The 23,891-nt window shown below is 49.8% G+C and overlaps 1 protein-coding gene across 1 annotated transcript in view; it reads left to right on the forward strand.

The window, feature by feature from the left end:
* The first annotated feature begins 3,599 nt into the window (after window positions 1-3,599).
* Window positions 3,600-23,891, forward strand: part of Nfasc (neurofascin) — a 164,717-nt gene continuing 144,425 nt past the window's right edge. The window contains 1 exon segment of the mRNA XM_040738665.1: window positions 3,600-3,719. Coding sequence (XP_040594599.1) covers window positions 3,613-3,719 — 107 coding nt within the window. The 5' untranslated portion in view covers window positions 3,600-3,612.

Genomic DNA, 23,891 nt, shown 5'->3' on the forward strand with positions numbered 1-23,891 from the left:
GTGAAGAACTGCCCTGAACCTCTGACAGGATATCGCGGCACTGTGAAGAGCCGTCCCCACAACTGTAATGTGTAAGGGCATGGGCTGTGAGGGACTTTCTCTGCACAGTGAAAGACACGCACACCTCTGTCAACAGTGGCCTTTAGTGACCTCCCAGCAAGAGAAGCCTGGCTTACACTCTGTAGGTATACAGAGCCTGGCTTTCTGGAGGCTTTGGAGCGTGGATATTTCGGCAGTTTGCCTCACGCATCCCACCCCGGACAGAGGCTGAGCCAGGGCTCTGCCTCGCTGGGATTCCTGGTGTTAATCCCTATTGAACAGGCTTTCCCTTTGCCGGACATGTGGCTCACCTGTAGACCTCACACAGGGGCTAGGAGGGCTGAAGCAGGAAGGTGGCAGCTTTGAGGTCAGCCTGAGTTCTAGAGTAGGGCGCTGGCTCAAAGGACAGGGAGAGGTTCTCCTGCTCAAACTGTCTGGTATTCAGCCACACTGGTGAACTTCACACCATTGTGCATTGCCAACCACAAAAAAAAGCTATTGCGTCAAAACCAAGTGGTAAAGCCAGGAAAGCCTCTGGAATCGCTTGCCCACTTTATCTTTATGGCTTCATCCTATTTAAAGACACAGCCCAAACATCTCTTAGTGAAAGTCTCTTGCTCTGCAAGCTCCACTCTTTTCCATGCCTGGACGAAAGGGAACACAGCTAGTACCCTCCCCCTAGCATTTAGCATAGTGGGTGTCTAGATTGTGAGTTTCCGGTAGGGAGTGGGGGCTGAATCCCCGTCTGTATCCGCAGAGCCGAGCTCAGCACCCTGATCCCAGTGGAAGCTCCATTAGTTCAGCAGGGTGATGAATGGAGCCATGGATGAGACCAAAGCTGCTGAAATATGGGTGATCACAGCCTAAATGTACACTAAAATTAAAAACTCAATTCACCAGTCACTGCTGCCACCCTACAAGTGTGCATTAAAGACACAACTGACTGTTGGTTATTATAGTGGGCAACCCAGACTGAAGAATACCACAGGAAGCACTGGACTGCACTATGGCAAGCATCACTTGGAGTTTTACAGTGTGCAGCCTTCACAACTGTTCACACAGGGCCTGTAAGAGTGAAGGTCTCCCTGTGTCTGGTGATGGGCTAGTTCTTGATCAAACACTACATCACCTATAATCTAAGATGGATACCTAGAACCATATCATTTTAAAATAACCCCCAATAAATGAATTCTAAATGAGGTAAAAGTTTTGTTTTGAAGTAAGTGTGTGTGTGTGTGTGTGTGTGTGTGTGTGTGTGTAGGTGTGTATGGGCAACTTCCCACAGATGCCAGAGGTGTCACGTGCCTTGGGGTTGAAGTTTTTGGTGGTTGTGAGACTTCTGACATAGTCTGAACTCTGGTTCTCTGCAAGAGCAGTAAGTGCTCTTAACTTCGGAGCCATCTTTCCAGTCAGATTCTTAAAAGTGGCACGGATGGCAGGGACATTTAGAGTCTCATACCAAGAATCCATACCAAATTAATTCTCCCAGTAATGGATAAATCTGCCTATGACCCTGCTCCTCCTTGGAAGTCTGTGGAAGAGGGTTGCTTGTAGAGAAGAGAGGCACTGTTCTGGCCTCCTTGGGCGCTGCACTCACCAGGTGCACAGACATACATGCAGATAAAACACCCACATACATGAAATAAATAAATAAAATCTAAAAAAAAACAATAAAAAGAGAACAAGTAAAGTACTCATTTTCCAGGTCTGATATGGTGAAGATGACATTTGGAGTCCAGCAGATGCCTCAAGAGTAGACACCATAGCCACTATGCATTACCACCAAAAGAAAGCTGCCCAGCCATTGTAGGGATCTACACAGTAAGATCCAGTTCCAGAACTGGGCCATTAGGATGCAAGAATTCTTTATTTCATGGGCCAGCCACCACTGGACATAGTAGTAAAGTGGAGTCAGGGAGCCCTTCCCTGCACAGACCTGAGGTAACTGAGTGTTTTAAGTGTGTTCCTCCAAGTCTTTTGAGAGTCCATCAGGGGTCTGGGACTTACCAGGGGCCAGGAGCAGCAGCCGCAGTTTCTGAGGTCCCCCCCACTGCTTACAGTTTTCCATACTCTGACTGCACTGTCCCTCTAGCTCCTTGGTGATGCCTGGCTCTGGTGGGGTAGAGTCTCACTGATACCAGGGTGATGCCAAAATGTTGACTTTGAGACGCTTAATGGTTAGTATTATGATAGGAGCTTTGTCCCTTATATTCCAAAGAGTCTGGAATGTTCTGGCCTAAGTTTCACCCAAGCCCTGCTTCCCATCTCTCTCCAAACCCTGCTGCATCTCAGAAAGACCCCCAAATGATGGCTCCTTCCCCAGAGATACTCAAGACCACTCCCACAGGGTATTTAAACTTCTCCAGAAAACAGACTCTGGTTTTTCCAGTCTTCCTTTCCCATCTCCTTCCTGGGCTATCCGGGAGTGCTGTATCCATTAAACGTAGGTTTTTTCTAATTCTGTTTGATTTGATCTGATCAGCGGAGAGGCTTATGTGGGGGTAGAAACTTCAGTTAGTGTATACGGGAGCCCTGAAGAAAAGGGTACTGACACCTAGGGGCAGTCTTGCTTCCAACCTTCCAGAGTCGCCGGCCCCTCTTCCCCTGGTGTTTTCTTTCCCCCTATCTACAACTGTGGGTTTGGAAACTCCTAGCTGGAGAGGGCATTTTGTCAGTGGGTAGGACAGGAAGGATCTCTATCCTGTCTTTTCCTGAGCCCACAGTGGGGGGCGGGGCTATGGCAGGGAGGTGGGGTCAGGTCCAAGTGAAGGTGGTATCTCGTCGTGAGCACAGAAGGAGTCTCAGGCCTGCTGCCTAGGGGGGCTGTAGTTTAGGGTGGGGAGCTGAACGAAGGGCTCTTTCAAGGCAGAGATTCTGGTTGGGCCTTCTTACTGTTTTGAGGCGGTGCACATTATCTGAAGCCTAATAGATTCTTCCCACCAAGGAGGCGGGATCTCAACAAAGATGCAGCCCGCTTTGCATACTCGAACCTGCTCAGTCACGTCAATGAGGCAAAGCTAACACTTGGATGTGTGGTCTCCAGGCTCAAGGCTTTTCCCACTCACACACAAATCTGGGACAGTACCCCGAGTCTCCCCTGGGCATAACAAATCTTCCAGTTTTAAAACAAGACCCGCCTGCAATCCTCTCAAAGTTTTCTTCCTTGTCAGCTTCAGATGGGCAATTCTTCCATCAACTGATGGTCTTGGAGGGTAGATCATGAGCATTGCCGAGCTAGCCCCTCCAAAGCTGTGGACAAATTCCTGACCCTAAGAAGTCATAGATAAAGGGATCATTTACAGGACAGACCCGCCACAGTTCTGGCTTCAGGTCCTGCGACACTGAGTGCCACTCTCCGGAAGGAAGATCAAGTGAGGAAACAGGTTTCCTAGTGTCTGGCTCTGCGAATTGTTCCTTAGCGCGCTGGACGGGTGGTGGCACCTGAGCATCTTTCCATGCTACTGGGTCCTGGTCACAGGTCCTCGCGCGCAGGGAGGGGCTCGGGGGCGCGCACGCAGACCGTCGGGGACGCGCCGGCCGCCCGGGGGCGCGCACGGGCTAGTCTCTGCCCTAATGCGGCGACTGGCAGCGAGAGGCGCTGCAGGGGACGTGGGGGAAGTGGCGGCGCCGGCGGCGGACATCTGGGACTGCGCCCAGGGCTGGAGCCGGAGCTCCTGGAGGTAAGTAAGGTGTGCGCGGGTACCCGGAAGGGTAGCAGAACAGGGTCGTGGAAGCCCACGGAACGGCACCCCTTCGATTCCGCCCTCCTCTGTCCATCTGCATCTTCCGACCTGCCCCATCCCCCTCCATCCACATCCCGGTGCCTTTTTCCCTCTGCACAGTCACCTGCCAGGAATCCACCGGATTCTGGCGGTATCTCCCCAGCTCTCATCCCTCTCCACCCCGGCATCCTTTCAGACTCGGCTGGCAACATCCCACATCCCACCCCTCTTCCCCGCTCTCCCCCTTTCCTCTCTGTCTCAGCCTCATCCTTTGAGTCCCGCCAGCCCCCATGCTTCTTCCCTCCACACCTTACTTTTCAGTTTCCCATTCCATCGATGTTTTCCTGCCCCACCCGTGCCCCCGCTGCTTGCCCTCCCTCATCCTTTTCTGTCCCTTGACCCAGTCTCCTTGCGTCGTGCTGATCTCCAATAGCTCCCTTCCAGTTTATCCTCACGGTTCCCCTCTGCACGCCCTGTCCCAACCCGTTCTCAGCGGCTCCCTTGTTTCCTCGTGCAGCACACTCCCCCTGGAGCAGCTTCTCTGCTCTCCTTGGTTCCTAGCTGGCCTACTCCCCATCACCTTCTCCACCTGCCCTTCCTGGTGGTGTAGACCCGGCGCTGACTAGGCTTGTACTCAGCCTACCCACTCATGCATCGTCCTGCTCTGCCACAGAGGCCTAGGGCTCTGCAGGCCAGGTGTTCACGGCTGTGTGTGCCATCCCCTTAAAGCCCTCTGCTGCATGTTTGAGCCTGTTCATAGCTTGCAGACAGAGATACTTGGGTTAACAGGCCTCTGTGTGGTCCTCTCCTCTTCTTAAACTGTTCAGGTTTGTTTCCTAGACCGGCTCAGGGAGAGCATGAGGCTGGGGGAAGAGGCAAGTCTAAGGGAATGGCCCACAGACTCCCGAGAATTGTCCCGGGTCCTGGGTTGCAAAGGCCTGGGCTGAGGAACCCGAGAGTTCTCAGAGGGCCTGAGAACTGCGAGTCTTAGCAAGGATTCTCCCTCGGCTTCCAAGTCAGCACTCAAGCATCAGGAGTGGTCATCAGTGTGACCCGTGGCTGGGCCAGGAGTGGGCAGAGTGCTGAATCACTGAGATTTCTGGTCCTCACAACAGACCCTCTACTCCCTGAGCCAGTGTCTTCTTATGAGTCCTTCCTTGGCTTCTGGCAGTGTGTGTGTGTGTGTGTGTGTGTGTGTGTGTGTGTGTGTGTGTGTGTGCTCGTGTATGTATATTTGTGTGAGTGTGTTTGTTTGTGTGGTGTTAGACAAAGATGCTTCCTCTAAGTCTAGAGGAGGGGATGACAGTATTCCTCTTCTTGCCTTTCTCTTTTCCTGATAGGAGGCCCTGGTGAGTCTCCTCTAACCTTGGAACTGAGGTGAGCCCTGCTGGGCCCAGATCCAATCTTCAGCAAGGAAAGGGCAGACCACAGCCTTTGAGACCTGGGTGGGCAGGAGATGTGTGGTTTGAATAGGGCCAGAAACCCGGAAGGTTCAGATCCCATAGAACTTAAGCCTGAGTAAAAGCTGCCTGGGGGAAATGTGTGGACCAAGGGAGACCCTGGCATTCAGGGCCCTACCAGATGTGGCTGTGGGGGCTGGCAGAGGAAAGGGGAAAGAGCTCTGTCCTCCCTTTGGCCAAGGATGCCGGATCAGGTGGAACTGTGTGTAGGAGGAGGCAAAGGAGAGAGGATGGAGCTGCTTCCCACCCAGGACAGCCCACCTTTTGTCGAGTAAGCTGGCTCTTCAGAGAGAGAGAGAATTTTCTACCTTTTGTCTTTGGATTAAGCTGAAGGTGTGTGTGTGTATGTGTGTGTGTGTGTGTGTGTGTGTGTGAGAGAGAGAGAGAGAGACAGAGACAGAGAGACAGACAGACAGACACACACACACACACACACACACACACACACAGAGAATGATATTACTGAGAAAAAAGACACAACCCCAGAAATTGGGTTTGCCTTTGTAAAATAGGGCCCTGGCCTCCCATTTCTCTGTCTTAAAGCCTCCTCTGAAACCCGGAGGTTTAACTGAGGAGGTTAAACTGCAGCTCGGCCCTGGGTGGAATGCTGAGGTGCTGGACACCGATGACTGATGTGTGGGATGTGGTAGTTCTATGTGGCCCTCAGACCGTGTTCAGCCAGGGGACATGATGTTGGGAGACCGACTGCGCCGGCTTTGTCACCCTTCTCTGTCCCCTCCCCACCACCAATGGGGGCAGGGCTGGAAGCTTCCCCTGGCATCAGGGCCTCCAGGCGGCCAGCTTTTCCTGGTGTCGGGGAAGCATCACCTGCAGCTGCTGTCGGGAGCTGATTGGATCAGGACTCTGACGTTGAAGTGCTTGATTGGGGCTCAGGTCAAATGGGGGTTTCTGATAACAGCCTACATATTTCCCAGTTTTGTGCACCGAGTCTTAGCCCTTGCACCCTTATTTGGCATCACAAAAGCTACAGAGAGTTAAATCCGGGCCCACCAACGGCAGAGCCAGCTCCCCAGAGAGCTGGGGCAGGACCTGCCTGCCCATTGTGCTTCACTGGCTGGCAGGTGGAACAGCGTGCAGGAGTGGCTTCCTCGGCCTGAAACAGGCTCGGCATACAATGGCTGGTCCTTTGAACAGCACGCCGAGGAGGTGGCTGAGATCTGGAGGTTAGGTTTTGGCTTTCAGGTGGGGCAGACCACAGGAGGGTCCTGTTTTTGCTGTGACTCCGGGACAGGATGCCTCTGGTCATCAGTCACTACTCTCTCCCACTTCTGGCAACATAAATCTCTCCCTGGCTGATTTGGAGGCCAGAGATCTCCGAAACCACCCACCAGCTGGGGGTGTAAGCATCTCTCTCTGTCTTTAAAAAAAATTAGGAAGTCATAAAGGAAGGGACAGAATAGTCCTGTCCTTCCTGTGTTTGGCTGGAGTGGGGACATGGGGGTGAAGGAGAGAAACTTAAGTAAGACTGGGCGCATATTTACGCTCGTCACAGATGTTCACTAGACCCTGTGGTGTGCTGCCACTGAGGTCAGAGAGGAAAAGCAAGAGCCAGGTGTTTCAGAGCCCTGGTGTAATGGAAGAGGGAGACAGGTCATCAGACAGATCACACAGGTGAGCCTGAATGAGCATGTGCAGACAAGGATGCTGAGCGGCAGGGTCCCGAATCCTGGGTACCGGCCCTCCTTGCCCACAGCCGTCTGGAATGGCAGCGCAGAGCTGATCTTGACATTGACTGCCTGGGAAAGGATGGGGGCAGAGGTGAGATCCTAGGTGCTATCGGATCCCCAGCTTAAGCAGCAAGAGGTGGGTTGTTCTGTGGAGCTGAACCCCGGTACAGGTGCTGCTGCAGTTTGATGGAGAAACACCCATAGGGAACTCTGGGACAAGATGGAGACTGCTAAACTTTCCAAAACTTAGTATTTTACAGCCAAAATATGGTCTGTAAGTGCTTGGAATGTCAGACCTATTCAGAGGAGAACTCCTCAGGGAGTTCCCAGTCTGATGGAGAAACAGTGTGTGTGTATGTGTGTGTGTGTGTGTTGCACACAGTCTTTCTCAGAAGTAAGGCAAGGAAGCACAGTGAGTTGATGCATGGGGTGGGGGTGGGAGGTCTTGGGGGCATAAGGAGGCCAGAATCAGGCAGCACGCATCATGTATGTCCATATGGGGGGAGAGGCTGATGAATGGGGGAGATCCTTCGAAGTTACACACTTGAGCAGGTTATCGCCAACCTCCATAGATGCGCTGGTACAGAGCTAGGGTACAGACTTTCATGTGGGTAGCCTCTCTGGCTCCCGCACATCCAGTGCCGTTCATTTCATCAGTGTGCCCGGCACTTCTGAGCCCGTGTCAGGATCTGTGCAAGGTGTCTGGTGACAAGTTGGAAAGAAATGAAATTAATCCAAAACTTAACATAAGAAATGCTATAACAGAGGTTGAAAAGTTCCTGATATTGCAGGATCATGACTGAGGGGTTACAGTGGACAGAGAACCTTCAGTGATGGCAAAACTCTTTGGCTAGACCCCTGTCTTGGCTAGTTTGCTGGCAAATCTTTGAGCAGTGACTCAGGGACCAGAAAGCCCGGCCCTTGCCGCAGGGGAGAGGTTGAAGACTTGGTTTCTGGGACATCAGGGGAGCCTGGAAGCCAATGGCTGCCCTAAAAGCTTAAGTAGGCACTTCCACAGTGTTGCTGATCCAGGGCATTTGTCAGAGCGCCCAGCCAGCTTAAGAACTCTGAGCCACTCTCCTTTCATGAGGTCTTGAGGCAGGCCAGGAAGCATAGCAGGACAGTAGCAGAGTCTGCATTGTTGAATGCTCACTGTGTGCTACACACCCCACTGCGGGCCTTATCTGTGCCCTCTCACTTGGACCTCATGAGAATTTGCAAAAACAGGCATTTTTCAGAATTCCATTTTCCAGATAACAACAGACTCCCCAGAGGTCGTTGCTGGTTGAAGATTATAGAATGGGTGAGTTTGCAGAACCAGAATTTAGATACAGGGTTTACACTGAAAGCCTATGTCTCTCTTTTACAAACAAGACTGAGCTTCCAAGCCCTGGTAGAACAGTAAGGAAATGGAAGGGATGCCAGAGTGGCTCAGAGTGCATTTTGGGTTCCTCCTGTTTCCTGAAAGACAGAGACGGGGGCCCAGAAAACACCTGTGAGAAACGCTGTGCACAGTGACTGAGCTCTCTTTGGCACTCAGAACCTAGACCGTCACATTTCTCAGGGAGGTGTGATCTGTCAGCGGGTTCGGGCTAAAGGGTACCAGGGCACTTAGGGAGGTCATGCATCAGATGGACACTTGGCAACTTCAGATTCTCTGTGAAAGAGGTGGCCTGCCTCACCTTGCCTGCTCCCCAGTGCTTCCTGATACACGGATCAGTGTGGGGGTGGGGAGTGGGGAATTATCCTAAAAAGCACATGTTGGTCCCATCACTGATAGGATTTAGCTGTGTTTTTTTCTCCGTAAAACTGGAAGATTCCTGTGAGTTCTCGTCTCTGGGGTCTGTGTCATTGATTAATTTCTTGCTGTCTTTACTCTCTCAAAAGAAAAGAACTGGAGGGCTCCGGGGCACTGTGGGGTCAACCCCTCTCCTCCTGCAGCCACCTCCTCTGAGCAGCAGCTGCCACATGGGCTGTCCCTCTTCCTTCACCTGCTCCTCTCCTTCCCTTTGGCCGAGCCCCGCCCCCCAGCCCCTCTCTCTCATCATTATGATGCTAATTGTGTTGTTAATTTTCCTGAGATCCAGAAAGAAAGCCCCAATCTGTTCTAATGAATTTAATTAGAGAGGGGCTTGGAGGACTTCAGAACCTCTTACAAGATCACCATAAACAAAGTTAACGAGATAAAAGCCCCAGATCAGCTCTGGGGGTGGAAGGGAGGATTTCTGTGTGGTGCTTAGGATAAGTCCTGGGCACCTGGACTTGGAGGAAGGCTCACCATGGGACTCTCACCCTCCGTGTGGTCTCCCTGTTGACACGGTTTAATCTGTCCCACCCAACACCACATCCCTAGTTTCCTGCCTTGTTCAGCCCTTAAATGAGATGTGAACATTATCAGCAGCAGTGCCTGACTCTTCTGTCTGCTCAGGGTTAACCATCTCCATACAGCAACATGGAGGCTTATTAAAAATTCTTGGCAGTAATTTCTCATTGTACAAGCAGAAAATTATCATCCTGTATCTCACTGTGTGTAGATAGGAAAGGTGAGAACTTTGACAATAGGATGCAAATAGGATGAGGTATTAGAACTCTCATCTTGTCAGGGACCAGACCATTGAGCTGAAATCTTAAGCCAGCTTCTCCCTCCTTCTTGCAACGTCTTGACTTAGGAGACCAACCAGATCTACGGGGTGGGGGGCATCACCAACATTTAGGTTATTATCTAACACCTGTTTGGCTTCTGATTAGCCAGCAGTGGAGTCAGTACTCTACCGAAGGCTGTCCATTCACTGAGGTGAGGGAAATGTCTGTGTGTGAGACATTGCTTCTAGGCCATTGTTGAAGAACCCACTGTGTGTGGGTATCTTTCCATATTAGTGACATGTTCTTTAGGAAAATGCCTCTGAGGACAAAAGCAGTTTTCCAATACCGGAGTAGGAAAGAACAGAAACCAGATCTCTCTTCAGTCGTCATCACAGACTGAGTGGAACCCGAGGTGGGAACTCACTCAGGATTCTTTGGCTAAGTCTAGCCCTGGCCTCTGCCTCGATTTTATATACTGTTTGTGGCAACTGAAGTATTCTTGGTAGCCTCTCTTATGTGCATAGCAATTTCATTGGCAGCTTATTTTGAGAGAACGCTGGCATCATGAGTGTCAGAAATGTCTTAGTCCGAGGTCTTTAGTCTTCTGGTCAAGCAACAGTGGCTTAGAACTGTGGTGTGACTTCTGTGTGGCTGTGCAGCGAGTTGCTGGCAGAGCTAGCTTTTCTGCATATGAGGCCACCTGGAACCTTAAAAGCTACATGTGAGCCTAGTACTTACACCCGATGATATGTAGTTAAGCCCGGAAGCACCATGTAAACTAGGTATGCCTTGAGATGACAGAGAAGGGAAGACATCGTTGCAGACTGCAGTCCTTGGGGGAGGTTTTGAAGAGTGATGGGGCTTGCTTGGGTCTCTCGAGAGGCAGAGGTAGAGGGGTGGCCCTTCTAGGGAACAAGTGCACAGTCATAAATGCAGGAGGAAGCAGTGCTGTGGCCATCAGGATGAACGGGCCCGCGGCGCAGTGGAAGGTGCAGCCAGGGTCACTGTGGCAAGAAACCGACCTTTCAGCCCCAAGCCTTGTGGGAACAACCTTTGAAGCTTCTTGGACGAACTGGCTCTTGGATGGAAGACAAGGGGTGTGGTGTGAGGACCGGGTAGGAAACACACACCTAGTAGTTTCTGAGGACAGGTCTTCTGAAGAGGTGTTGATGGCAGTGCTGAAACTTTCTGGTCCGCTCAGCGGGGAGCTTGTCGCTGTCCTCAGTGCTGACCTGAGGTTTTTATTTTCTTCTCTCCCGTGAGGCCAGGCTGAAGTAAAGTCAAGGATGTTTAGAATCATCCAAAGCCCCCAGAAAGTGATTTTTATCTAGAACAAGGCAGAGTTTGGGTCTTTGGGTATCCAGCTGGCCACAGCATCTAACTTCACAACCCTTGTGATGAAAGCAAAAGGGTGTGTTCCTTGAAGGACTTGTGAGTGTGCAGGTGTGTGTGTGTGTGTGTGTGTGTGTGTGTGTGTGTGTACACGTGCATATGTGCTAAGATCACCCCAAAGGGAACCTGCAAGGTTCATTTTAGAGTCTTTGTGTGAGAGTCCCTGTAAAAATGTACCATCAGAGCATCTGACATCCCTCCATCAGACTCAAGCAAAGCAGGAGTTCCCTAAGGCAACACACACACACACACACACACACACACACACACACACACACACACACACACACACACAGGCACATGTGCTCTCAGTGTAAGCATCATGCTGCAGAACTTCCTGCTTCCTCTTCTGCTAGAAGTGCTCTGTGCCCCAAAACAGTGGCTGCTGGATCTGAGTAGCTCCCAAGCACTTGGAAAGTAGCTCATGTGACTGAAGATTTGAAAGAAAGTTTTCTTTTGAGACAGGGTCTCGTTATGTAGCCAATCCTGGTTTTGAAATCAAAATCCTCCTCCCCATGTCTCTTGAATCCTGATATGACAGGTGTGCTCAAGATTTAAATTTTGAAGGTGGACGAACTGGTTGAAGGTGCTTGCCTCCAAGTCTGATGACCTGAGTTTGATCCCTGGGATCCACACACCCTCTGACCTATGTGCTATGTCACAGGCACCGCCCCCACATGTGTGTTTTCAAACTAAAACTTTTCAATTTTGAATCAAGTCAAATGTAAGTAACCACATGTGGGTAGCAGCTACTGTCTTAGACACTACGGCTTTCTGTATAGTCAGAATCCTTGGGTAAGGCCACTAATCCTTGCTCTTTGGTCCCATGTACTTGACCTCACTGGCACAGAGCAAAGCAGACCTTTGATGCTGGAGAGTGTTTCATGCTGAAACCGACAGAAGTTTGTGGCTGCACTGTTTCCCCCTTTACAACTTTTCTTGCTTAAATGGGGGCAAGCTTACCCATGGCCCTATACCCCTCTGCTCACAAAACCCAGCCGGAGGGTAACTTAAATTCTGGCTAGGTGTCCAGGGCCCAGTCCTGGGCAAGCACGGCCATGTGTTTGGCCCTAGAAGCCTAGCCCTGGGGAGAGCGCAGATGAGGTGCTGCTGGGCCACATTGCAGGCACTGGCTAGGCAAAGTTCTGGTCTTGCTGTAACCCCGATTCTAACTCTGGGTATCTTTAGTCTCATCCTGTTCCGATGCTGTGGTGGGCGTGGCTTGGGATGGTGTGAGGGTTAATGGGAAAGGAGCTATAGGAGGAACTGTTAACAAATGCCAACCTATATCAAAGTGACAGAGCAGAAGTTTCCTCTGTGGTGGGTAAGACTGCCTGTGTTATCTGTGATAAGATGCGATTGATATCCTTGAGTCTCTGGCCTTAGACTTGCCACAATGTGTGTGATCTCTCAAAACAGAGTGTATACCTTTTCAAGGGACACCTTATTGTCGTCCTGTTTCTCCTGCAGAAACCCAGTGTGCTTCGAGTGGTCCTTAACAAATGCCTGCCTATGAGTAGCTCTTTGTTAGCCTGTAGTGAGGGTTCAACCCCTCGAAAGAGTGTGCACATGAATACAAACAGCGTTTATTGGCCTCTGCCGGGTGTAAGTCTCCATGCTTGGTACTGTGGGCAGTGACAAAAGAGGAGCTGAGCATGGCTGCTCCCAGTCTCACGGGGACGCAGAGGCAGGCACGTGTGAGAAATGGCACGCACAGTGACAGATAGATAGAAACAAAGACAGAAGAGCTAGCTCGGATGTGGAATGGGGGCTGGGGTGCAGGATGTTAGAGGCTGGATGATGCATGCGCCTCTGTCTGGCCATCTCAGAGGATTCCCTCCTTCGAGAGCTTGGCTGGTACCAGCCAGCTCCATGCCTGAATCGACAGTGCTGTCTTTATGGGTGATCAGGCAGCATGATGTCACTGGGGCAAAGCGAGGCAGTGCTATCCTGAGCTAGCCTCTTGCACGCAGAGGGCCCTTGAGGGGGCTTAGAGGGGCAGTGGGAAGGAGCACTGTGTGAAAGGGAAGGGGCTCCCTTTTCTTCTCATTGCTAAAATGGTGGCAGGATGGCCTGCTCCCCTTAGTCACAGAAGGTTTGCTGAGATTCTCACAGTTCTAGGTCATGGAGTTCCCAGATGCAGGTCCAGGCACAGACTGGAGACAGGAGAAGAGTTGGACATGTGGTCCCTAAAAGTCACCCAGCCACCTTTCCTAGTTACTAGTGGCTGAGCTGCTTTTTTGGGAGAAGGCGGGTTGCATTTTTCACTGCAGCTATGGAGGGGCTCACTGTCTGCTCCTCACTGGCTCCCTCTCTGTGCTCCTCAGGCCTCCAATATCCCACATGCTTGGGATACTGATAGAATACAAGTTCAGGGCCAGCAGATCTGGACTGGGCAGAGGGTCTGCATGCCAAACCATACCTTGACAAACAGAATCCTGCCAAGATGTTAGAAAACATCTGGGATGGGGCAGGGGACTTACAAGACATCAACACTGAGTCCTAATCCCCCACCAAACTAATCCTAACTTCTGCAGAATGGACCATGCTCTGATGTGCACAAAGCCCCCCCCCCCAGGCTGTCTGATATGCAGCTTACTTTGCTGGTTGGTTTTCTCCCTCTTCCATCTGTTTCTCCCTTCCTTACCCCAGGACACTGGAAGAGGCTCAGAGGTAGAGCATCCTGCAGCATCTTGCTGATGCTTGGCTCACAGGGGTTCACAGTCAACAGAGCCTGACTCAGCTGGTTACATGATGCTTAAGTGCTGTTGGTGCCACAGCCCACATGCACTGGTGCCTCTCGGCTCTGCTCCTGTGGCCATCAGTCATGTGGAATCACAGAATCTGGTTGCTTACAACAGGCTAATTTGACTCTGGGAAACAGCAGCTCACAGTGGGTGCTCAGGGCCAGGAACTTAGTAAATGTCCTGTAGCTGTAAGTGAATGAGGATGATTCCAGGGTGGAAAAGTCACTGACTAGGGTGCTGTCAATCAAGGCTAATGTGTAGAGCAAGCTACTTGATCCTCTCTGGCTTTCATTCTCTCAGATAAAGAATGGGGCTATCATTGTCCACTTCAGAGACCTACTTAAATGTGCATGCCATCTTATTAAGTGACAGCCCTTGAATTAGACACTGTATCTCCATTAGGGTGAGACACTGCACACCTGTGTCAGAGCTGGGATGGACCTGGGTCCTTCTCATTTGGAAGTCCCCTAATCATCGCCCATCAGCTCCCACACAGTTGTGGGCTCTGGCCTTGCTGATTATCCCTGTCTTGTCCAAGGGTCACTTGCAAGTAAGATAAGGTGTGGGGACCACAGAAAGTCCAGTCCTCTGTTGAGGGTGTGAGGGTCTGAGCCTTGGAGTTATCTGAGGCTTAGCTGGTGCCATACCACCAAGCCACCAGTCACTCCTCAGGCCTTTTCAACCTTACTTCCAGGTGTGACGTTATCAGGCTGTTTCTCCATGTTTGCCAGGGCCTCGCCCTGGGTAGAAGGTAGCAAGTTATCCACCTCCAGAATTGAGCAGAGGCCATGATGTCTGCTGTCTGCTCCCCTGTTGCTCACCCTACTTGCTTTGGCTGCCATGCTGGAGCCTATGTCACAGAATATATCCCAGCAGAAGTTACCTTGGCCAAGGGCAGGAGGACCAGTGGTCTGTTAGAGGCTCAGGTGCTAACTCATTTATACCTAGGACAGCTATCTAACTCGGGATCTTATTAGGCTGAGGCCATGTTGAGGGTAACTTTATAACTAATGTTCCTCAATGAGGTGCAATTAACTGTGTTTGTTCCATGGCTAGCTTCTAATTCGGCTGGCTTTTCTCTACGTATTCTGTGCTGGGATATTGATTCCTGTGTCAGGACCATTGTGATGACACCTGGGACTTGCTGAAGTTCTGGTTGTGATTATTTCTGTGTGATTTTCAGCCCAGAGGGTCATGTGCTATCTTCAGCAGCTTTCCTGCTACAGCTCCATTTCTATGGTGCCCCCAGAGTCTTTGTGTCTTAGAGCTCTCTTTTCTGTCTCTGATTATGCTTTCCCCAGCAGAAGTAGATTTCCAGCTAGGCCAGGGTACACGTGGGTACAGTGTTTCCCGTAGCCTGGCCACCCATGATTCGTTCCATGCAAGACCACGAAGGCCAGTTTGATGGTGGGGGTTTTGGTGCTGACTTTCTCTGCTACCTATGTCCTGCAATGTCCCTGTACTGCCTGCCCTGAGTATTGTGGGAAGTGGCGTTGAGCCTACCGTACTTGGGGATTGGGATGAGATTGGCTGGTGACATGTAAGGGTGCCTCGTGTCATCTTCTATTTGATTGTCCTCAGCTGCAAGGCCATTGGTTGTTGTGCTGCCCTGACATTTGGGGTGCACACACTTGGGTGCTGGACGTGACTGCCATTGGTATGTGTAGGGGAGGGGAGCTAGGGCCTAAAAGAGATATATCATACAGCTGTGACGGCTTTGTGTCTGGGCCCACAGGAAAGTTTGGAAGGCTGCTAGGGATTGGGTCAGGGATGAGGTCAGGGCTGGCCTCATTCTGAATCCAGACTGGGAAAGTCATCTCTGAACACATCTCATGGTTCTTTTGTGTTCTTGAAACCTTGAAAAATAAAGAGCAAGTTTTTTAGATGACACCACGAAAAGTGTGACCCAGGGCTCTTCAGACCTAGAATACTTTTTCTCATTGTTTGACATCACTTGGGGTCTCCAGATGTTGGTGTTTGGGAACAGACCACAAGAGGTCAGTGACAGGACTGTGGCTCTTTCATTATTAGTTGTGTTATTGAAAATTTTATGGAGGTAATTAATCCCCATGCCCTTGTAGGAAATGGTAGGGTGAAAGGAAGACCTTCACAGTTCCCCAGTGGTCACGACCGTCATACACTGTCACAGCCAGGATGTCGACACCAGCACAGCCTCACACTTAGGCTTTCCCACACATCTTACCCTCCTTCTCAGTGTTTCTCAGGCTGATCTGCCACTACAAGGTTTCTCTGCTTCTCCTCTGTTCATCTCCCCAGGTTTCTTATTCCAAGTGCACACGATGTGAGAACAGGGCCTCTGATTCAGACTGTCTGGACCCGAGCAAATGACTCCAATCTTCTCTAATTTCATCTGTAAACCTGGGAGTTAAGCGCTGCTCACCCTGTCCTGCACAGAGGCGTTAGGATTAAAGTGCATAAGGCTCACATAAAGGATTAAGGCCCGCACACCCCCTTGCACAGTGAAAGCCAGCTGGTGCCTCTGTTTCCCCACACCGCTTCCTGACAGTAGCTGCAGACCCCACCTTCCAGGAGCACCCGGTGGCTTTGGTCAGCACTCATCAACCCACACACTTGCCCTTGGGTAGGTGTTCAGTTGTATGCCGGGCACTTTGAGCATTACAGAGGACACAAAGAGGCCGTTCTCACTTACAAAACTTTGTACACTAGTTGAGGACGCTTTCCCAGCGGCGTTCGCTTATGGCGCAGATGGTGCATTATGCAAGATAATGAAATATAAATGCAAATGAGTGGCTCCTTCCCAATCCTTAGCAGCGATTGGGAACATTTTGATCGGCGGTGTCTGGAAAGACTCCGAGGGGCATTTGGAGTGGAAACTTGAGAGGCGGAGTTCTGACTCTGCTCCCAATGAGGTGACAAAGATCAAGCCCACGTTTCCTTCATGATGGCCACACTCACAGGGCCAAAGTCTGGAGAGGAAGACGGAATGACTTTTCCGATTTTAAACAGAGACCGAGAGAAGATGAGAAAAATGACCCAAGAAAGTCAATCAACAAAGCTGAAGTAGAAGTGAGGTACACATGTTAGGACATGGGTTTAGAGTCCACTCCCCGTAGCAAGCCATTCCCTGTGATCTAAAGCTATCCTTATTCCAGGGATACACTAAGCCGTGGTGTAATTACTACTGTGAAGCCACAGCACAGAGTGTTGAAGCTGTTGGGCATCCAGAATGTGAGGTAAGGTGAGGCCAGCCCAGATCTTGACCTGTGGATGCCTGTCTGTCTAGTGTGAAGCAGTACCTTCGTTCTTAAGTGGGGGTGGTGAACAATCACCCAGTGACAGACCTTTTCCAGTGAACAAGACCCAGAACACCATGTGACCAGCACTGTACTCTCCTAGTGCTGGCTCAGTGCCAAGGCCTGGTCTCAGCAGCCACGGGACTTGGTAGCCAAGCTTAGGAAGAGCCCATTGTTTCCTTGCTGTGTGACTACTGGCTAGCTGGCTTGTTCATTGTTGCCTTTATGGAGGCCACTATGAGCCATATATTCAGCCACAGCTGGGCAGTTGGCACTTGTTCAACTTTTACTATAGAATTTTCAGTGGTACTTGTAAAAGGCTTCTCTCCCATCTCCTCTCTCTCTCTTTCTCTCTCTCTCTGTCTGTCTGTGTGTGTGTGTGTGTGTGTGTGTGTGTGTGTGTAGAAGAGGGAGAAAGGCAAGTATTAAGCCTCTGGAAAAAAAATAAACGAGTCTTCAGTAGCGTGATTCTGGATAGAGAGAACTCAGAGTAAACTGACTACAACTCCTTGGTCTGAGCACCATTATTAGGGATGGGATGTGCTGAGGTCATGGTCTTTACCTCGCCATCCCTGGATTTTGTCAAAGCAGCAGCAGCAGCAGCAATAATAACAGCGAGACTGAAGACATGTCAGGGGCAGACACTCAAAGCTTCCTGTGTGCTGGGTATATGCCACCCCACCCCACTCATCTTTGGTGTGTAGTCAGCAGCCCTGCTTGAGTGTCATGTGACTGAAGTGCGGGGTGCTTGAGTGGTTTTCCCCAAGTGTCATTTGTTGTGGAATATTATTTTAAGGTATGACACATTTCTTACTACTAAGTTTGTTTGGAATGCAAAAACGTTCCATTTGTTTGATTCAATAAAATTAACCTGTGGTCAGTAGGTTGAGTCAGCAACTAGCTGACAGGAAGTGGTAGAGAGAAACCAGGTATAGGGAGTGTTCTTAAGTGGGAGCTGAGCAGGGGCTCTCGTGGGTTTTTTTGGGAGACTCGAGCAGGGAGAGGTGAGCTACTTGAGATTCAGCCTCTCTGAGTTGGCAGAATTTCACCGTACCCTTTGAATCCTGAGTTCTAGAGAGAGGTAGAGATCTAGATAAAGTTTCCCTTAGTGGCTTTGAGAGAGCTGGTATGTGAGGGAGCAGGACTCCTGCTGGCTACAGCGCTTGTGCCTGCCTGAACCATTCCTGGTAGCCGCAGAGTTGCAGTTGTGGAGTAGGACAGCAGTTGCCTAAGGGGCAGCTACTGAATTTCATGAAAAACAACATTTGGTGCCCAATGTGGGGCTTGAGTAAATGTTTTCTTTTACTCTAGCCCCATGTTGGAACTCTAAAATGTTGTTGGTTTTTTATTCTTATTTTGACCAGCCAGCTCCCAACTAAATCATACACGGTGGCTTATTCTTTCTTATAAATGCCCAGCCTTAGCTTGGCTTGTTTCTTGCCAGCTTTTCTTAAATTATCCCAACTACCTTTTGCCTCTGGGCCTTTTCCTTTTCTTACTTCTGTGTATCTTTCACTCTTACTCTGTGACTGGCTGGGTGGTTGGGTGGCTGGCCCCTGGAGTCCTCCTCCTCTTGTTTCCTTCTCCTCTTCCCAGATTTCTTCTCCTATTTATACTCTCTGCCTGCCACCCCTGCCTATCCTTTCTCCTGCCTCGATATTGGCCATTCAGGCCATTAAACAAATGCAGCATAAACAAATGGTCCATTGCATAAACAAATGTAACATACCTTAAAAATCACATTCTACAGTAGTCATTCGGTTAGGAAACACAGCAACAGGGGCCTGAATCCAGATCTTCTCATCCAGTGTGCTTGAGATATCCTGAGAGGAGCCTTCTCAGCCAGGAGGTCCACATAAGCATCCCTACACCTGTCTCTTCCTGCTGAGTCTCATTGAAGGAAAACACTGCTCTGACCAGCCTTGCTGTGTTAGAAGGAGGCTACTGATAGCTTATGGGAATCACAAGTTCTGAGCTCAGGACACTGGGTTCAAGTCCCTCATTTCACCTGTGAGGAAGTGAGCACAAGGAAGGGGCTTGCTCAAAATTGTGCAGCTATCTAAGAGCAAAGTCGGGAGCAGCGGCAGCCTGCCTGGCTCACCTGGGAACATCACAGGAATGTAGGCTTGTGTTCCTAGCCGCCTTGCTTTGCTGTGTTTTACAGTGCTGGAACCCAGAGATTGAGCATGCTCAGCCCATACTCTACCAGCCTCTGATGCCTTTGCTTACACATCACCCCTCCAATACCTCCCTCTTCTGTCTTCCAGTTACACCACAGAAGCAGCACCCACTGTCACTACTGCTAATACATATCACATCAGCAACAAACAGTAAACTGCAGACCAGTATTATTCAAAATATAGAAGTCAGGTGTGACGCATGGAGAACAGAGTGTGGGGTGGGGGCAGGGAGATCAGTTGGTCCAGGCAAGGGTGTGCTTATTTATGTCTGTATTGATGTCATGCCTGTAGCCTGCTTTGGGGGCTTCCTTTCGGAAGTTCTGATCAAAGCTTACAGGGTGGGTATCCCAAGTGGGATGATGCAGCCCATTCTGGGGCTTGTCAGACCCTCTGACTGTTCCTTATTCTGATACCAGCTTCTTTGGGACTATTTAAGTCCTTTGCAGGACGTGCTACCGTGAGGACTCAGCACCCTATGAGAACTGATGTGTGATTTTGCTGATGGTACTGTTCTTTCCTCTCACTGTCCAGGCTGGGATAGACAGCATCCGGTCTGTGCAAGAAAGGCCTCAGCAGGCCCGTACACTTTAGCTTGCATCTAAATCACCTGTGGGCTTGTTAGAGTACAAGCATGCCCAGCCCAGTCTTGGAGATTTGGGGCCCAACACAAGCCTACATTCCTGTGATGTTCCCAGGTGATGTCCATGCTGTGGGTCCAGAGCTAGGACCAAACCCAGGTTCCTTGACTCCCAACTCCGTGTTCTGGCCCTAGGATGCTCTGATCCTCTGCTCTCAGAAATGCCAGCAGCATAGGGTGGGGATCTCTTTTCCCTGAAATTGAAATTGTCTCAGCTCAGGAAGATGGACAAGAACAGTCACAACAAGATTCTGGGACCAGGCACCAGGCCCAGCTACTGATGGATTCTTTCATATCTTTCCTGAGATTCATTCATTCATCCACTTATTTATGCAGGAAACATTTACCAAGTGCCTGCTATGGGAAAAGAGGAGTGCCGGCCCCAAGGCCACCTAGGCAGACAGGTAGTGTTTTGAGTTCTGTGGCGCCTGTGCACGCTTTCCCTGTCTGACCTTGTGACGTTGCCTCGTCCCCCAAGGGGGCTTTGCAGCCATGCTTTCCCTAACAGACATCTGGAGACGAGACTTCACAGCCAGGAAACCCAATACTCATCCTTGTGCTGCTGATGTACCAGGTGACTCCAGCTAGCTCACTGTCCTCTTTGGGCCTCGATTTCTTCTAGAAAGTTCAATGAGGTAATGACTGAAGCAGTAGTTAACAGCATTTCTTTCCCAGCCTGTGACTCTGGAACTGGAGCTGCTTGTGACAGAATTTGACTTCTACTCTTAATGAACACCTTAAAAACGATTAATTTATGTGTGTGTGTTGCCTGCATATATGTCTGTGTACCAAGTGGGTGCCCATGGAGGCCAGAAGAGGACATTGAGTCCCCTAGAATTGGAGTTACAGACAGTTGTGAACCATCATGTGAGTGCTAGGCATCAACACTGGTTCTAGAAGAGCATCTAATGCCCTTAACCGCTGAACCATCTCTGCAGTCCCTCAACAAATACTTCACGCCTTGTTTTCTCATTCACCTGAGGAGACTCTGTACGCAGGGTGTGAGGGGTGTGCAGAGCCCAGCTGTCTGGGCGTGTCCATTCCTGCGGGCACCTTACCTGCTGCACCCTGCCACATGGAACTTCACAGAGTTAAGGAGGAGCATGCATGATACTAAACCTTCCACAAATGTGTTTTAAGATGGTAGGCCCGGATTGTACTCACCTGGTGACAGTTATTATGTCAGAATTAGGATGTTTCCAGTATTTTAAAAGATGACAGTTACGCCAATAGTGGGTTTTCAACTCTTGGAAGTAAATATCTATAACAAAGGTGTGCATATAGACAACTCCAAAGCTGGTCACTTTTAGAAACATATCTGAAAACTTACACAGCTGCAAATATCCGAGTTTCCAGATGTGGGTATGAGACAGACTTTGGATTGTTTTTATCCCTCAACATCTCATAAAACCATTAGAATGTAGTTTGACCCATGAGCCTGGTGTGATAAAACGTCTAACAATGTTTTTTTTCCTTATCTAGTTAACCTGAGACATATTAAACAGCATTTGTCTTTACTAAATGGGAGAAAAATTGAAATTTGATTTTCTGGATATAATAATTATTAGTAAATATGATATTAAAAATCATACTTCATAAAATTTAAAACAAGTTGATCTAAAATATAAATATAAAATATAAATATTTGAAGTATAAAATAACCAAAGTTATCTGTATATTGGCATTTTAAAATCTAGGATTGGCACTTTGTGCTGGTAATGCAATGCCAGCACTCAGGAGGCTGAGGCAGGAAGATTATACATTTAAGGCTAGCCTGGGCTACAGAGTGAGACCCTGTCTGGCCTGGACTACATAGCGAGTGAGACCCTATCTCAAAAACAACAGGGCTGGAGAGGTGGCTCAGGTTAAGAGTCCCTGCTGTTCAGTCATGAACATGAGTTTGATTCTTAACACCCATGTAGAGAGACTCACAAGTGCCTGTAACTCCGGCACCAGAGGGCCCTCCCTGGCCACACATGCACACATAAATACACGCAGATACATATGCACACACAAATAAGATAAATATTTAACAGGCGAAACCTAAGCAGATACACACAGTTTCCAGGGTGATTCAAAGATGAGAAGCATCAGGGTGCAGTTTCTGGGATACTCCTGGCCCTGCCATTCTGGATCCTAAGGTATGGAGGGGCCCAAAAACTCTGAGACTGTAGTGGTTTGGACAGGAGCAGAGACACATGGTTAGCCCTGAACTGTTGTCAGGAGCGAAATTAGATACGTTCTTTGAGAACTCATTTGCCAGAGACAACTTTCTCTTCAGGGTAGCAGAGAACTTCTTAACCACTGGAACATTGACTGGTTGAGCTGAGAGAACTTTAGAGACCGTGAGATCTGATAGAGCTGTCCCCAGACGGGTGGAGAGAAAGTTAAAATGGCCACTTCTCCATCTTGGGCATGCTGAAGCACAGGCTGTCAGCCTTGAGCCTGGGATAATGCTGGCTCTAATGTTGGAGCTGCCAAAGGCTCAGACCCAAGTGTAGCCCTCTGTCCCTGCAGCTTCCATTTCTTTAGTGGCATTTAGTCCTTACCTGGGTGAACCTGGGGCATGGCACTGGGACTCCCAGGAGTACTTGGAGGCTCTTGCCAGCCTCTGTACATGCCTCATCTAAGTAAGTTGGCATGGAGGTAAACACCTGTAATCCTAGCGCTTGTGAGTATGAGGTCAGTGAATCCAGAGATAACCGGGGATACAAAGTTGTCTGTCTCAAAACGAAACAAAATAACAAACAAAAAACAAATAAACAGGAATGAGTAAACAAATTTTAGGTACTCTTTGGGATGGCTGCAGAGACTTCTGAAGAGGGCTGGGATCTACTGTCAGGTGAGGGTCTGGTCTAGTCTGAGAATTTCTTATAGACTTGCTTTCAGGGCACACCTGAGTCTCACCGGGCCCAGAGTGTCTTCAGCTCTGTTACAAGTCCAATCCCTGGGTAGCTTCCTACCATCCTGGCTTGATGTAACAGATGGGCAGCAGGCTGGGGGAAGCCCACCCCAGATAATCTGTAGCTCACATTTGGTTTAGGAACTAACAACTGGATACAATTTTTAAATCTACCTAGATTATCTTCCTCCTTTTTCTGTGGTTAAGACTAAAACCAAATGCTTTTTATGTACTCGGAATTCACATTGAATGTGGCCAGCTTGGCGTACGCTTAGGCTCTGAGGTAAGCTGGCCTGGGCCTGACATTTACTGCAGATCATTGAGGATAGCTTTTAGTTCCCATGATCATATTAGCTTGCATTTTTATATGTTAATCATCAGTTCTGGCCATCAGCACCCTCTCTCTCTGGGAGAGCGGCTGTGTGTACCCTATGCAGCCCGAGCAGCCTCTTAAGCACAGTCTAGAGCTTCCTTTCTGCACCCCCATACCGAGACCCGTCTCGGGCTTCCTGAGTATTTTGGGGGTGTTGTTACGAAGCAGCGGGAGCTCAGGATTTCTGAGCTTGAACAGGTTCTTTGTGTTCTTTTGTATGTGGGAGAACTTTGCTGTGTGTGTCCCGAGTTCATCTGTTCGCATGGCTCTTGGTATCATGACAAATTTGTGCCAGAGCTCCCTATGTCTTGACAAGTCTGGAGAAGTCTCTGATGACCTTGGCTTGCCTCACTTGGGGGAAAGGAGTTCCATGGTGTGTGTGTGAATGAATTTCTCAGCTGGGCTTCTTTCAATACTGTCTTTCTTTGGCTCCCACCCACTGCGCCAGTCCCATATTCTTCTGGGTCTTTCCTGGCAAAGGATAGCCTGTCTGTGGGGAGAAGAGACAGAGGACTCAAGAGAGTCGGCTGCAGGGGTTTCTACCTGACCTTTTTCTGTTCCTCTTTCGGGAAAATTCCGGGTGAGCTTTCTGACTTGTCTCACAAGCCTGTAATGCCCACCAGCCTAACCTTGACCACCAGCCTAACCTTGACCATGGGCCTAACCTCGACCACCAGCCTAACCTTGACCATGGGCCTAACCTCGACCACCAGCCTAACCTTGACCATGGGCCTAACCTCGACCACCAGCCTAACCTTGACCATGGGCCTAACCTTGACCACCAGCCTAACCTTGACCATGGGCCTAACCTCGACCACCAGCCTAACCTTGACCATGGGCCTAACCTCGACCATGGGCCTAACCTCGACCACCAGCCTAACCTTTGCAGGATC

Source organism: Mesocricetus auratus, unplaced genomic scaffold (assembly GCF_017639785.1).
Source record: "Mesocricetus auratus isolate SY011 unplaced genomic scaffold, BCM_Maur_2.0 Super-Scaffold_100676, whole genome shotgun sequence".
Taxonomy (NCBI): domain Eukaryota; kingdom Metazoa; phylum Chordata; class Mammalia; order Rodentia; family Cricetidae; genus Mesocricetus; species Mesocricetus auratus.